Consider the following 17,197-nt stretch of genomic DNA (forward strand, 5'->3'; position numbering starts at 1 on the left):
ATCTCGACCAACGCGAGCAGCAATGTCGCGATACGATAAACCGCAATCTCGATAGGCTACAATCCGACCTTTATCAATGTCGGAAACGAGATGGTACGCACTTCTCCTCCTTACATGAGGCATCACAACAACGTTTGACTAGGCAACGCCGGTCAACTGCTGTTTGTGTATGAGAAATCGTTTGGAAACTTTCCTTATGTCAGCACGCTGTAGGTATCGCCACCGGCGCCAACCTTGTGTGAATGCTCTGAAAAGCTAATCATTTGCGTATCACAGCATCGTCTTCCTGTCGGTTAAATTTCGCGTCTGTAGCACGTCATCTTCGTGGTGTAGCAATTTAAATGGCCAGTAGTGTGCTTGTAGAACCAAGTTTCGAAATACATGGGCCAGACGTGACCGGTCCCACGCGCCTCCTCCCACGCTTTCAACATCAGGGCTGTGGATCCCACCCCGCTGTACAGTTTTTTGCACTCGTGCATTAGGCAGCTGCAGTGGGGCGGATCCGGTGACAGGCAGCCTGCACGTGCCAAAGTTTAAAAAACTGTGCATTCTAGAGGTCATAAATGAATATCGTTACAATTACAGCCAACTTTGTTTTTGAAAGGGCGCAGGGCTTCAGTTGGTAGGGTAGAGATTTTGCAAGAATACCTTTTTCATCTTAAAACACAAGGTCAATATGGTCATGTTTAGTTGGAAGGTTACGAATAATAAACATAAACGTCGAGGAGAAACTTCAGCCGATGTCAGATAAGGAGAGATGATACTAACTCAGCAGTACAGCACACCTCGTCTAGCCTCGATAAGGGCCTACAGTCGGCGACAAAGAGTCCGCAAGTCTCTCCAGTTATGTCCACAAGTCTCTCCAGTTATTGAGTGACGTCACTCAACATACCCGTAGAGCCGCCAGATGGCAGGGATGTCGAGACAGCCGCTTTCCACACGATGGTCCCAGACATTTCCTGTAAGGCTGACATCGGGTGGTTTCGCGGGCACGTCGAGATGCGACACGACGCCTGAGTGGTCGCCAAGCCAGGAGCGTGTCCACACGGCCCTGTGAACGCGGCTGCTGTCTAGGAGCGCGGGGCCGCCCACAAGATACTAAGCACGTAGGTAGGGACAAGTCCGAATCTGAAAATCACTACGTGATGTCGTGGGATCTAGGCTGCACGTACACAAAACTTCAGCACGGATCTCTGACACGTGACCCTTTAAGACTTCCGCCAATGTTCGTTCTGATAAAAGTGACAATACAGAGAGGTGCTGGCACTTTGTTCCGAAGTTTTCTGAGCTGTGAGGCCATCTGGCGGCGGCAGTGTCCCGCTGAGGATGCAGAGGTCCACTACACGCTGCCAGCCCCAGCGGAACACACACTGTGGGTCGCAATGAAGGGTGGAGCGGGTTACCTTAGAAACAGTTTAAAGTGGATTACAAACGGTAGCGGACTTTGGCACTTTTGTACATTTATTTACTTCTTTATACGTTTATTTCACCTGATAAAATTATGGCATTTATGCACTCTCTTACCTATAACCTGACATCTTAGTGGGTCAACATTACGACATGCATAATACACGAGCAGCATGCAATAATGATAATTATACTGCTGCTACTAACAACAACAACAACAACAACAATGGATAGAGACATGAACACACGTTTTTCTTGACGCGACATGCACAACTGTTGATATACATCATCAGTGATAAAATCACTGCAACTGTAGCAGGTTTTATCACTGATGACAGAAATGAAAGCATAGTGCTTCATAAATTCCATATGTTATGCTTTATATCAGAATACACATAATACAAAAATTGTAACTTTGCATCTTTAAAATCACGTAGATGGAGAAAAGGTCAAAATATCGATTTTTGGAGCAACTGTTTCAAACTGTGGATGCATTTCTTTTACACGTTTCTTCGCCTTTCTATTAACAAATTACATAATGATAAAAATGTCAAAATTTTGTGTACTACAATTACATATTATTATGCCTGCGGGACAAACAAGCATGATCGCACACCAGGTTTGGCCTTGAAGCTGAGTGGAATGGTAGGGAAGTCCCCCACCCCCTCTCTCTCTATCACTCTGTCTCTTTCTTTCTTTGTCGCTCTTTGTTTTAACTCGCAACCTTCTCTATCTATCGAAAGCTCTTGCTTCCTCAAAGGAAGTATGCTTCGAAAAGCATCGAGGGACAAGAAAATTCCAGGTAGGTTACACCTTGTTCAGACAGAAATTTCAAAGTCAGAGATTGGACTGTGAGGCATACTCAGGGGCAGATATAAACTCAGATGTCCATTCAGTAGCGATGAAGAGTGGACTGAGGTTTAAGACAATGATCTGCGAGAGTAAATGCGAAAAAAAGTGGGACACTGAAGTGCAGAGCAATCATGAAATGCATCTGAATTCCTCTTAGGCTGTAAATACTACCTTGATGTATACTACAAATACAGCTCAGTTGAACAGGAATGGACGTCTGTCAAAAGGGAATCACAGAAGTTGGACAAACAAAGATAGATATAAGGAGGTAACGGAAAAGAAACATTGGGAAGCAGAAGAAACACTTAAATTGAAGTGTGAAGAAGAAATGACAATGGCAATGGAAGACACTGGAGACCCCATATTAAGAGTCACAGCTTAACCCAGGTTGTGTAGACAGAAGGGATAGGTAACATACCTTCGCAGATTCCGAAATTATTGGCGCAAGTGTCAACCAAAACCTATTCAACTTGGCCTCTACAATATGCGAGAATGGCGATACACTATTAGACACAATCGTGAAGACAAGAGCAGACACTTGTGAGACCTATCACACAATCAGCGTAACACCTCATGAGTGGAATTTGACGACAGGTATATAGGACGGAGTGGAAAAGCAAATACAGGCTATGATAGATGAGGATCATTTTCGCTGTGAGAAGGGTGATAGCCCAAGAGGAGGCGTGACTGATGTTGTAATTGATAAGGGAAGCAAAATTCGAAAAAAAAAATGACGCATTCATAGGACCCGTAGACTTATAAAAATCATCCGGAAACGTAAAAATGTTAGAAATACTGAGAAAAATAAGAGAAATAGGCGACTAAAAATGCGTAATATACAATATGTACAAGAACCAAGAGGGAACAATAAGAATGCGAGACCAAGAACAAAATGCTGTCCCATCTTCCTACAAACACGTGCTGTATGTTCCATTCTTCACCGATTCTGCTTAGAAAGTCTTATCCGTCCAACTAATTTTCAACATTCCTCCGTAGCACCACTTCTCAAACGCTTCGATTCTCTTCAGTTCCGGTTTTTCCACAGTCCTGATTCACTTTGTTACAATCCTGTGCTCCAAACTTACATTCTCAGTTACTCGTCCTTAAGCTAAGATCGACGTTTGATATTAGCTGGCTTTAATGACAGCTCTTTTTTCTTGGTCTCCTTACTTTACCCTCTTGCTTAATGCACATATTGCACCAGACCCTTCTTTCCCTAGAGGTTACACCCATCTCCCTAAAAGTTTCGAACGTCTTGCACCATTTTATACCGTCGTACGATTTTTATATATCTACAAATCCTACGAAGGTGTCTAGATTTTCCTTAAGTCTCGCTTTAATTATCAAGCGGCAACTGAAGAGTCCTTCTCTGATGCCTTTACCTTTCCTAAACTCAACCTAAAATCAAACTGCTCGTCATCTATCTCTTCCTTAATCTTCTTTCCTCCTTATATGTAGCAACTTACTTAAGTGCAATAATTCTTAAACTAATTGTGCGAATGTTCTCACACTTACCTGCCCTTGCAACCTTTAGAACTGTGTGGATAAAATTTTCCGGAGATTTTGATTGCATATCTCCAGAACCATAAAGTCTACAAACCAATTGGATTAATAGTATGGTTTCCAAATCTCTCAATAATTTTCGAAAGTCTTAATGACTGTTCCATATGCCTTCCACATGATTTGGTCGAAAGTCTTTCTAACTCTGTTTGTTCCTGTGGACTGGACAGGCAGGCATCTCGACGACCTCTCACCAGGTCACCTGGTGACCTGACGGCCACAGGCAAAAGCGACACCCAGTGCTGAACACCACAGAACGCCACTCAGTGTCCCCGCTGACTCTGTCTCTACACTATACCACCTATGGTACGGTGTCAGTGGTAAACGACACATGGCAACTACAGATCTCAACCCAGATGATATCAGTCTGTCTGTTATCTCGACCCCAACCTGCTGCTACACGTCCTGCTGTCGCTGCCCTACAGCCAAATGTCACTGTAATGCTCTCGGTACGATGCTCCCAAGTCCCTCATGCCGAAGATTCGATCTTTTACAAAGTCAGAAAGCTGCCCGTAAACTGAACGTACACGTTCATTGGACATTCTCTAATGCGATCTGCCCATGAATAATTCCAGTAGCGCCTCGATCTACATCTGTAGGTATGTCTTTTCTGTACTTAAAATAAGCTTGCATAACGACGAAATTCGAAATATATCACACAGGCATAAAAATAATTGAGTATGATTCTCTAAAAGACATCATAGCTGCCATCTATTGTAAAAAAAAAAATATTTATTTTCACGACTGCAGTTTCGATCTTAAGCCCATTATCAGGTGGTATACAGCAAAAGCTGAAAAATAAATGACAGACGGCATGTACAGAATGGCACTGTCGTGCCATCCATATGGCAGTTATATTATAAAAATGTTAAAAACAACACATCGCTTACATTGCGCCTCAGTAGACGTCAAAAGTTACAAATCTGCTGATATGTATGTATCTCATCGTTGTATGGGTATGTTGAGTCTTGTAACTATGAGAATACATCAGGATTAAATGCAGTTAAGGATCGTAGAAATTGCACGAGGTAGATTTGTTGTTACCGATGTTAACATGAATGAATCCCATCAAATCACTGTTCATGTACAGTGTTTACATGACAACTGAGGCAGTTGGTGGGGGAACATATTCACAAGTAGTTTTTTCTTTGCTGTCACCAGTGATTGTACACCCCACAGTAAACGTTTCATATCAGAGTATCTTAATCTCATGTGAGACCTGAGTTTCTCCTGGCGTATACAACTTTCAAATAACTTCCGGGAATTCAGCCAGGTAACACTTTCAGCAACCGCCGATATTTCGGCGGGAGAACACCCCGCCATTTTCAATGGTGTTCTCCCGCCGAAATATCGGCGGTTGCTGAAAGTGTTACCTGGCTGAATTCCCGGAAGTTATTTGAAATCTTAATATCATGTTTACATTCCTTAACAGAATTTGGCATTCTTTATTATGATACAGTCATGTGATATAAGGAAATAAGATAATAAATTTGTTTATTATGATAGGACGTAACAGTACATATGCTATCTATCGCCAAAGACTTATAGTAGCTTGGATTCCCATAAAAACTGGTAATAATAATCATATATATCGTTTTACATGTGTATTCATTGCAGCAGATTAACATTACAAAGGCATAAATCGCATTTGCCATAACTATCGTACATGAATTGATCCAACATGACAAAAAAAAAGGAAGTACAATAACTCAGACAAAATCTGGATGGAACACTTCCCACAAATTACAGAACACTTCGTGTACTACCATCTAATTATAAAATCTACTAGTAATGGTTCAAATGGCTCTGAGCACCATGGGACTTAACTTCTGAGGTCATCAGTCCCCTAGAACTTAGAACTACTTAAACCTAACTAACCTAAGGACATCACACACACCCAACCCCGAGGCAGGATTCGAACCTGCGACCGTAGCAGCAGCGCGGTTCCGGACTGAAGCGCCTAGAACTGCTCGGCCACAGCGGCCGGCGTGTATTATTAATATGTAAGGTACCATACATGTACAAATGTAGTCATACATTTCTATGGCCCTTAGAATGATTAGGGAGAGAAGGGTTACTTCAGCTGCACTTGCTAAACACCTCATACAGTTTTTTGCTGAATTACTAAAATATATTATTTATGTTAAAATAAAGGCATCCTAAATGTAAAAACGTGTGTGAGTGCACATGACTCTTCCTTGTTTTCATGCAAACCATACAACTCATTCGACATGTTATAAGGACCACTCATATTGTAAAACCAGCATACACATGATTCTGTTCAAATACATATGTCTTATGTTTGTCAGTAAGTCAGTCAAATAGGCGAATGACGCATCCTCATGTACGTAGCCTTCTATTATTAGCACCAAACCTGACTGCAAATCGTCTCAATTCTCCCTTATTGCTGAGCAAGTCGTGTGGGTGATTTTTGAAGTAGTTGCATATTTCCATTTTTCAAGTAGTTTGGTGCTTCTACCCTTAGGCAACCTATGAAGAATTTTTAAGACTGAATCTACGCTAGGTGATGGTACTCCTCCCGCTGTGTTTTATGTGCTCTTTCAATGTGTCACTGGAGTATGTGCTTTGTAACGTCTGGTCAAGGTGTGCATATTATAACTCTTACGATTACTGATGGTGTGTATTGATATAGTTTGAAAATGCTACTTGCATACACCTAGTGAGCTGGTGAGGGCAGAATATGAAAGCTTTGCTTCTACAGTAATCTGATTCACGGGCTTGTTCACTAGTTTGTCGTCTCCTATCTTGTCCAGAACTGCAGGACCTGACTGCGGTTTTCCGGGAGCACCTCTCCAACACCTGGCGAGACTTTGCCAATCTCTTCTCACTCGGTGTGTCGCATGCCTCACAGCTGTTGGTTCCCCTCGCATTTGAAGATACGGTAAGTGGTGTTTTTTGCTCCTCTTATAAATTGTGTTATAGGTACGGGGGATGAGAAAACGACACACACCGCCCGGTCAGTTCTCAGGGTCTGCTTCTCGGTTTATGTGGCTCACCCTGGAGCTATCTTCGGTTCTCCAGTCCTAAAGCTAACCCTCTGCAAGAATTCTGAACCAGCCTCTACTTCTGTGAGCCTTGTGGGGTTATGACACAGGGAGGCTGAGGATAGGGAAGAAAATCGTCTGTATCTTACTTTTTTCGTAGTTCGTCACTACTTCCCTAACAGATTTAGGGAACTTTGCATCAGATTATGGTTTGCAAGCCTGAGCCTGTTTGCTACATACTTAGTGGAGACTGATCTCGAGTGTATTGTCTGGCATTTTGTGTCGTCATCCGCGTCTCTGCTTATTCGGAATCTGTACTCCTAATGAAAGGAGGGACGGGGGGGTTCAGAGATTACATAACAAGAAAAAATTCAGTATTTAATAAGGTAGCAGATAAATTAAGTTTTACACACTGATATGGTTGCTGTCATGGACAATATCGTAAGGATACTTTGCCAATTTTATAAGAAGACAATGAGCAGAAATTGAAGAACATTAGTTTCTTAGTCTACAAACGCTAGAACATAACTATATCTTTCTCATGCACACTGATAAAATTCGTAATTCAAACCGCATTTATTCCACAGAAGCCAAAGCTCGTAAATGTTGCTTCAGTTCTAATTTGTAAGTATTCTATGGTCAGCTATAATTTATGCCACAGTAACAATTGGCATTCGTAAGAATTGCATAAGTTAACATCTGGTCCTATAAAATTACTTCTGCTCAACATGGAGGATCGTCGACTTCAGACCTCCTAGTTAACCTGTACACGTAGCAGATAGTTTGTACAGTTCGGCACGACTGCTCAAGCTCCTCCCGCCTTAACTTTGACGCGACTCCACGACCAGGTGTTAGCGCAGCCGTGACTCGACCCCTGAGCTCCCCACCACCGGCGCCGTCCGTGTGACACGACAATGCCCCAGTGAAAACCGGCAGCTGAGGTCAGTCAGTTGGCGCGTGTTACGTCAGCGCGTGTCTTTGATAAAGGCACTGTACTACTACAATCACAAGAAGAATATTTAGTGAAGACATAAAAACCAATGAAGATCCGTGGCAGACAAACCTGAAAGAGGACGCTGCTTTCTGACATTATTCGTCTTAATCGTTAGGCTTCCTGCACGTGTCCCCTGGCCCAACTCAAACTTTTATCGAGTCTGACGTCTCCGCCTACGAGTAAATACAACCCGGGTTAAACGTAGATAAACATGAAATGTTTCGGCAATAGTGTGCATAAATATGTATGCGTATAAGTAAAATTAAAAATATTATCTTGAAAAAATTATTCCTTTTTTTCTCTGGCATCTGTCAGCAATATGCGAGGGTTGCCCAGAAAGTAAGGCACCGTATTTATTTTTTCAACAGTTCTTCATTGAATATAATGAGAATTACACACACACGAAACAATGCTGTTTCATGTACACGCCTAATTGTTCCAAGTAATCTCCATTCCGTTCTACCGCCTTCCCCCAGTGCGAAACAAGGGCGTGTATGCGCTATCGGTACCAGTCCTTGTCCTGCTGCTTCACTGTGTGAATCACCTCCTCATCGTCCTCAAAAGTCTTCCAGGAATGGCGTCCTTTAATGGCTCAAACAAGTGGAATTCCGAGGGGGCTGTAGGGTGTATGGGGTAACATCGTCCGACCCAGTTCTGCAATGTGTTCAGCAGTCCTCAGATTTGTGTGTGTCCAAGCGCTATTGTGTAGCAGCTAGAACACTCTAGCAGTAGTGGACACCAAAAGATCCTGAGGAAGATCCTAGCAGAGGGGCCGAAACGTCGAACATTTTAGAAGAAACATGACGCGGCCTAATAACCCAGAAGATTTTAACTTCAAAACATCTCCTGGTTTGCTGTGGCGCTGAACTGGCTGGAAACGGGTCGCAAGTTTTCCTAATGTATTGACTTCTGCTTCTGTATTAATGGAAGCGCCTCTTGGCGTCACATCACCGAGAATCACACATTCGCAGTTCCAGAATACGATGACCACGACCTTACCTGCGGAAGCAATTGCTTTGAATTTTTTCTTCTGTGGGGAGTGGCAAAGGTCCCACTCCATCGACTGTCGTTCCTTTTCGGCCTCAAAATGGTGGACCCTAGTTTCATCACCTGTCACAATCTGGGACAAGAAGGCCTTCCCCCTCAGCTTCAAAACGTTACAACAAACCGAGACAAATGTTTTTTTTTCTGTGCGATTTCTGATCCACCGTTAGACACCGTGGGACCAATCCTGCACACGCTTTCGAATATCGACGAGTCCGCATATGCGTCCACACTTCCTTTGCTGATTGACAGGTGCAGCGCCAACTGCCGAGCCGCAACGCGTCTGCCTTCGCGAATGACGACACCAGCTCGCTGCAACACGTCTCGTGTGATACACATGTATGGTCTCCATGACCGCTGCAAACCGTGGAGCTCCGCCGAACCGCCTTCTGATGACCTCACCCTCCGTGCCCAGCGACTAACTGCACTTCTGCGACAGCAGATGCTCCATAGGCTTTGCAAAACCGTTTGTGAATATTCCCCACAGTTTCTGTCTCTGCAGTGAGAAATTCAATGACGGCATGTTGCTTGTAACGTACATCACCTACAGACGCCACTTTGAAACTGTCTAGCAGTTACGCCATCAGTTGGAAGTGGAAGAAATTTGCCGCGCTCACTCAGGAGACTTCAGATAAAACATACGTATCGTTTCGCATTCGTAGCATTGTTTTCGGTTGAGAAAAAAATACGGTGCGTTACTTTCTGGGCAACCCTCCTAAAGCTGATAGTCTTAAAGAAGGTACTTTGTTCAAAAAAATATGAAGAAGACGAACAACTGTATTGTGAAAACAACTCAATTTTTTACTTTCCATTTCTTCTCATATTTATGATGTACCAAACACCTTTGACATTTCGTAACTGATTCATATTTGTTAATATTTGTTACAGTATACACATTTTTATGAATAAGATAATTTTTTAATTCACGGTATGTAAAAAACACTTATTACTGACAGAGAGAGAGAGAAGTTTTCAGTGTGTACGTACTTGTGACAGCAACAGCAATGGCAGCACAAAAACAATAAACACACATACACTACAAATATATAAAATACTTTCTTAACAGGCATTCATATTGCACACGTTCCACACGAAATATATACTCATACACACATGCTCAGTGTGCAATGCAACATTCATAATCTCATATAAGCACACCAAACTGTGACAAACCCATCATCAAACTGTTTCCTATAAATAAACACGGTAAATCGCTTCAGCAAAGAATCTGGGTGTGGAAGGGTCCAAAACCCATTCCCACAGATGAACCACTTGTGATCGTTATAGGACAGCCCTGCTTCCAGCTGCAAATGCAGTATATACCTCAATTTGACGTTCACCGGTGACATTGCAATTCTGTCAGACCCAGGAAGGGACCTGGAAGAGCAGTTGAATTGAATGGACAGTGTCCTGAAAGGAGGATTTAAGATGAACACTAACGAAAGCAAAACCAGGATAATGGAATGTAGTCGAATTAAGTCGAGTGATGCTAAGGGAATTAGATTAGGAAATGAGACACTTAAATTAGTAAATGAGTTTTGCTATTTGGGGAGCAAAATAACTGATGATGGTCGAAGTAGAGACGATATAAAATGAAGACTGGCAATGGCAAAGAAAGCGTTTCTGAAGAAGAGAAATTTGTTAACATCGATTATAGATTTGTCAGGAAGTCGTTTCTGAAAGTATTTGCATGGACTGGAAGTGAAACATGGACGATATATAGTTTGGACAAGAAGAGAATAGAAGCTTTCGAAATGTGGTGCAACAGAAGAATGCTGAAGATTAGATGGGTAGATCACATAACTAATGAGGAGGTATTGAATAAGATTGCAGAGAAGAGAAATTTGTGGCACAACTTGACTAAAAGAAGGGATCGGTTGGTACGACACGTTCTGAGGCATCAAGGGATCACCAATTTTGTATCTGAGGGCAGCATGGAGGGTAAAAATCGTAGAGGGGAGTCAAGAGATGAATACACTATGAGGATTCAGAAGGATGTAGGTTGCAGTAGGTACTGGGAGGTGAAGAAATCGAAAGATTACCTGAACACTATTTGTGGTGCAGCGCCAATGCCTTTGAGGAAGCACCTCTTGTAGTCCCTGATCGGGAAAGCCTTTGAGGCTGTGCAAATTACTGTGCTTTTCATGCAAATTGGTGGAATAGTCCAGCTCTACCTCCAGGACACATCCCTCAACAGCATCAGCACGCACATATTTGATCTTTTTTCCTCCATATGACGACTTCCCATTTGGACATCCATCAGAACCATCCAAATGGTAAAACTTGTCAAATAGTTTGTTGTATTGCTCCTCGCTCATTTGCAGGTTATTTGCCTTGGCATACCTGTGCACACATTGGCAAAGTCACATGCATGTCAACATCAGTCAAGAGTTCGATGCTGATAGGCGTCTTTTTTAACATGGCGTCTCACGAAATCTCAGGCAAACACTATAGAACTTCTCTAAGATGTCGGCAAGCAGATGTACATTGGTGTTCATCATTTTACATGTTCTCGTAAATCAGAGATGCCGAACACCTGCCATACATCCACCAAGTGCTTGTTCTCTGCATTCAGTATGGAAGTGCCTCTTAGTTTGAGAGATTGCAGGGCACTCACTTCCGATTCGGTGTTATGCCACTTCATGTTTTTAGGGAAGATGATCTTTATTACGATCTGACTTCATACATGGGCAGTAGTTAATGCTCTCGCTTGTGTGCTAGCGAAGGAATAGCAGTAAGCTTTACCTGCGTTCAAAGGAATAAGGTGCCCATTTAAACGACTGCAGTAAAAGTGTACGGCGAGTGAAGGCCGATGGAAGCGAATTTTTTCTGCGGAGCCTCATGAATACATTTCCGGACGGCCGTGTCCCGCGGTCTCATTGTGCAGACACGTTTGAACAGCGCCAGTCGGTCGCCCATCACGTCCAGCGCCCAGAAGTCGCCGGCAATAGAAGATGGCAGGCCTTTGTTAGGCAGGGAGCCGTCGGGACAATTGTGTGCCTTCTGCGAATTTCCGTGTGACGTGTCACTGGCGCCCAGACTCCAGACTCAGTTGTGCCACACAGTGTGCTCATGTTCATCTTCTTCTTCTGGCTTAACAATATCCAGGCCATATAGGTGAACCGAATACATGCGGTTCTGGATGCCTTTGGAAGGATATGGAGTTCTGTGAGGAATTCAGTGCGCTGGAAACTTTACCGACCGTGCACATCTGATATTCGTTTTGTGTCCGTATGCCTTGCATTTTTAGGATAATTTCTGTCGCTAGCGAGAAGCGACAATGCAAGGCATTTTATATTCCTCTCATCAAGATTTTGGACATTAATGCATGCTTTTTTATCAGTATATCCTTTGGAAAAGAAATGTAGCTGGACCACACAATAAGTGGATCAGAATCTTAGGAATAGTTATCGAGGTAGACCATTTGGCTGAGCCTCTTGCTGAGCCCCTTCCCGCATCTCAGAAAAGTGACTCAGTATGACCACTCTGGGCTAGACTCTCCCCACGATGTCACGCCTGTTCTGCCGCAGAGTTGGACAATTCTCTTCTCCTCAACGTCACGTCCTCTTTTGGGGGTGCGTAAGTCCACAGGAGAGAACTGCTTTGCCATTATTGGAGGGATGTTATGTATCGATGGCGTATCCAGGCGGCCACAGAGAGGCGTGGGCTGCAGTGTAAGACCGTCGTCTAGTAACTACGCACAGAAGAAGAAAAGACGCAGTTGATAAGTATTTAATGAATTAGAAATAAAAAACTCTATTCAGTCATTATTAATAATAGTAAATTCTGTGTACCTACATACAAAATGATGATGTGTTGCTGAAAGTGTGTTCCAGAAATGAACACAACAACAAAGAGGCATGTTGGTCCTTAAGAGTGGATCGAGTATCGGGGAGTGTGTCAGAGAGAATACTGACCAACCCAAACGACAACACAGGTGTAGAGGCACCAGTAGCTGGTGGTTTTGTCAGAATAGCGATTTTCTCATTGGGCACATCTACACACAAGAATATCTCATAAGAAACAACCAAAAATTAAATAATGTAGGATAATGAAAGTATTAGTACTCACATATCTGTTCCTGAACAATCAGTCATTCCCGGGGATCCTCATCACCATCATCGCCATATTAGTCGGAGGAGAATTATGAGCAAATTTTAAACACATTGTAAATCACGCATTGGACAAGTATGTACCGAAAAAGTGGGTTACGGACGGAAAAGACCCACCGTGGTTTAACAGCGCGATTCGGAGAATGCTCAGGAAGCAAAGGCAGTTGCACTCGCGGTACAAGAAAGTTCGGGAGAATGAGTACAGGCAAAAGTTAGTAGAGATTCGTGCTGCTGTAAAAAGAGCGATGCGCGAAGCATTCAACTACTACCACCGTCATACCTTAGCAAAAGATCTTGCTGAGAACCCAAGGAAATTCTGGCCTTACGCAAAATCGATATGAAGTGGGACAAGCATGTAATGGCAGTTGTGGGGAAGGCGGATAGTCGTCTTGGGTTCATTGGTAGAATTTTGGGAAGATGTGGTTCATCTGTAAAGGAGACCGCTTATAAAACACTAATACGACCTATTCTTGAGTACTGCTCGAGCGTTTGGGATCCCTATCAGGTCCGATTGAGAGAGGACATAGAAGCAATTCAGAGGCGGGCTGCTACCTTTGTTACTGGTAGGTTTGATCATCACGCGAGTGTTACATAAATGCTTCAGGAACTCGGGTGGGAGTCTCTAGAGGAAAGGAGGAGTTCATTTCGTGAATCGCTTCTGAGGAAATTTAGAGAACCAGCATTTGAGGCTGACTGCAGTACAATTTTACTGCCGCCAACTTACATTCCGCGGAAAGACCACAAAGATAAGAGAGATTAGGGCTCGTACAGAGGCATATAGGCAGTCATTTTTCCCTCGTTCTGTTTGGGAGTGGAACAGGGAGAGAAGATGCTAGTTGTGGTACGATGTACCCTCCGCCACGTGCCGTACGGTGGATTGCGGAGTATGTATGTAGATGTAGATTTGCCACATTCAAATCCCATAGCGAGTCATGGCTTATTGCCACTAGAAAGGAAGAAGTAGAAATCGTAAGTATCATTTATAAACAAAAACAGAAATAGTGCTTTACTATATCGAATACGTATACTTAGTATCATCCTGTGCCAAGTTGTTCATCATGAATGACACCACACCATCGTCGGGAAATAGTGACAACAGTGTAGTGTCAGCACTGTTATCCAGTGCGCGTGGGCGCTCACTGCAGGCACCATCAGAATCACGGTTGCCACACGAGCGCTTGACTCCGACCTCAGCGCTGGCTAGCAGTCGGAGAGAGCTAGACCCGGGCCGCCCTCCGCAGGGCTTTTCGCAGGCCCCTCCAGCCACGCAACGTGCGCTGATGAGGAATTCAAGTCCCAGCCGATAATGCCCCTTCTCTCGGCACTAAAATTACTTACACATAGGTCATTGCGACAGGTCGCAGTCTGTAGGTGCATGTTTGGACATTCTTCTCTCAACTTGGTACAACACTCATTACTTACCAGGCGTAAACTATTTTGTGCTGGTACGCGTCTATTTCTAGAAAGAAGAAGAACTACATACATTAAACGAGTGGGATTACGCTGTGACAGAAATGCACGAAATGGAACACGCCGGCTGCCAGCAGCTGCTGATCTGCAGCGTTTCGAGTGACGCATTGCAGACACTTGCAAAATCATCTCGACATTTCTCGAAAAAGAGTGTGGGTGTAAATAAACTTAGCTGACAAAAGAACTGTAAAAAAAAGAGGTCGGGAGTATCTAAATAACTACAAAAATTTTATTAGAAAAACATTTTTTATTGCTCAGCCTTTGTAATATTTGCACATATCTGCAAGAGAAGTAAACCCGTTTTTCTCTCCTCCACCATACACTTGCTTGAGATGTCTCTCTGATGGACATTTGAATGATTCCAATTTCAGGATGGCAGCGTTCTTGAAAATTACGCTCATGCGTACCACCTTCTCGCAACCTTTGACGTTCACGAAGCTGTCTCCGTGATAAAAGTTTCGGAGTGATGTCAGCATGTCCTCATAGGTCAGTCCTGTATCGTCCAAGCTTATGCGATGATCGAATCGAGTCAGCCACGCTGCTGTCTTACAAATCATATCACATTTCATTGCTCTGGACTGCTTCGCCCAGAAAGCGATGCTGCAAGAACGAGGCCGGCGACGATTGAAGAGAATCGTTCAACGTGACAGAAGTGCAAGCCTTCCGCGAACTGCTGCAGGTATCAGTACTGGGGCATCAGACAGTGTCAGCGTGCGAACCGCACAACGAAACATCGTCGATATGGGCTTTCCCAGCCAAAGTCCCACTCGTGTACCCTTGATGACTGAATGACACAAACCTTTACGCCCCGCCTGGGCCCGCCAACTCCGAAAAAAATGGTTCAAATGGCTCTGAGCACTATGGGACTTAACATTTGAGGTTATCAGTCCCCTAGACTTAGAACTACTTAAACCTAACTAACCTGAGGACATCACACACATGCATGCCTGAGGCAGGATTCGAACTTGCGACCGTAGCAGCCATGTGGTTTCGGACTAAAGCGCCTAGAACCGCTCGATCACAGAGACGGGCGCCACCTCAGACACTGGACTGTTGTTGACTGGAAACATGTTGCCAGATCGGTCCAGTCTCGTTTCAAATTGTATCGAGCGGAGTGACGTATAGGAGTATGGAGACAACCTCATGAAATCCATGGGCTTTGCATGTCAGCAGAGGACTGTTCAAGATGGTGGAGCTTGCTTAATGATGTGGAGTGTGTGCAGATGTAGTGACCGCTGATATGTCTAGATACGACTCTGACAGATAACACGTATGTAAGCACCCTGTCTGATCACTTCCATTGTGCATTACGACGGACATAGACATTCCAGCAGGACACTCCGGCAGCCCACACCTCCATAATTGCTACACACTGGTGCTTAAGCTCAGGAGAGTGTCACTGGAGCCAGACTCCACAGACAACAAGATTACTGAGGGGATGCCTTGGAAGAACGTGATGTACACAAGGGATCTCCAACCCCCTCGTGCTCTTACGGATTTATGGACAGCCCTACAGGATTCGTGGTGTCAGTTCCTTCCAACTCTGCTTCAGGCATTATTAGGCACCTGTACCAGTTTCTTTGGCTCTTCAGTGTATGTTTGTATGCTGTAACGTTCGTGTGTTACGCTTTTAACAGACGATCAATGCATTGTAAGTCCAAATGGCGAGAGATATTTTTTTATGTGATATAATTACAATTTTAGAACTTTCAGATATTCCTGCACTTTTACTGGAAAACTTAGCTGTTGCCAAATTTCATGTTCTTAAGTCAATGGGGAGCACCCTATAGCTTCCGATGACTGTGTTTTCGAGCATCAATGTTTGTGACATAAACGGCCGCATCCTTTGATTGGAGTGACTTGTAAGCTTAAAATTTTGATGCCTCACAGGGCCTCGCACATTAATATATGGCATGAATCTGTACTTGGTAGGCCTACGTATACCCGCCCTTAACAAGAAGATTCTTAACAGTCGGACAGGCAGACAGCCACGAAACGATTCTATAAGGGTTTCATTTTACAGGTTGAGAGATGGAACCCTAATCATTCCACAGTATTCTGTTTTCATCCGCCGGAGCAGTTTCGAAATATCTTTTCTGATATAGTTTCTCTGTTAACATCAAAGACGGGCTCATTTTTTTCCCCATTTTAAACACGTAAGGTCAATAAACCGTGCTACATTCCCTCAAACCTTCGATATTCGAGACAGATATATACGACATCGTGTTAGATGCCAATCAAGAAACGGAAATTTTTGGCAAAAGCTAGCAGCCAGGTAACTGACAAACGCTACAAAATTTTGAGTCAAACTGACATTTCATGTGTGCCCAACTAATTCAGATAATTTCTGTGATGTGGAGCGGCTGATGTCTATCATTGCGTTTGTAAACGGTCGTAACATGCGCTCAAGTTCCTTACAGCATTGGTAACGAATAAGATTTTAACGGAATCGTCAACAATCTGACGATTCTATTTTCGAAAATCGTTCAACATTTTGAATAGAATCTCCTCCGAGTCCCAGCCACGGCATGTGGGAACTCGACGCTGCTGGCAGACCCCCAACATTTCCTTCGGACATGATATCACGAGAGTATGCATTTACGCGTATAGATTCAGACGTTTGTGTTGTTCAATACCAAAAAATATCTGCAGCTCTCTCATCATAGTTTCAGAATTGTGTTTATTTAATAAGATACCACTAGGCACCTGCTACACACTGATGTCTTAATCCCTGTAGAAAAGTGAATGTCCTA

General features: G+C 43.5%; 1 protein-coding gene across 1 annotated transcript in view; it reads left to right on the forward strand.

Moving 5' to 3' along the window:
- The window catches only part of LOC126418498 (uncharacterized), a 90,036-nt gene that overhangs the window by 37,789 nt on the left and 35,050 nt on the right, over positions 1-17,197 (forward strand). The window contains exon 4 of the mRNA XM_050085284.1: positions 6,594-6,721. Within this exon, the coding sequence (XP_049941241.1) occupies positions 6,594-6,721 (128 nt within the window). The remainder of the gene's footprint in view (positions 1-6,593; positions 6,722-17,197) is intronic.

The sequence above is a fragment of the Schistocerca serialis genome, chromosome 9 (genome assembly GCF_023864345.2).
Source record: "Schistocerca serialis cubense isolate TAMUIC-IGC-003099 chromosome 9, iqSchSeri2.2, whole genome shotgun sequence".
NCBI lineage: Eukaryota > Metazoa > Arthropoda > Insecta > Orthoptera > Acrididae > Schistocerca > Schistocerca serialis.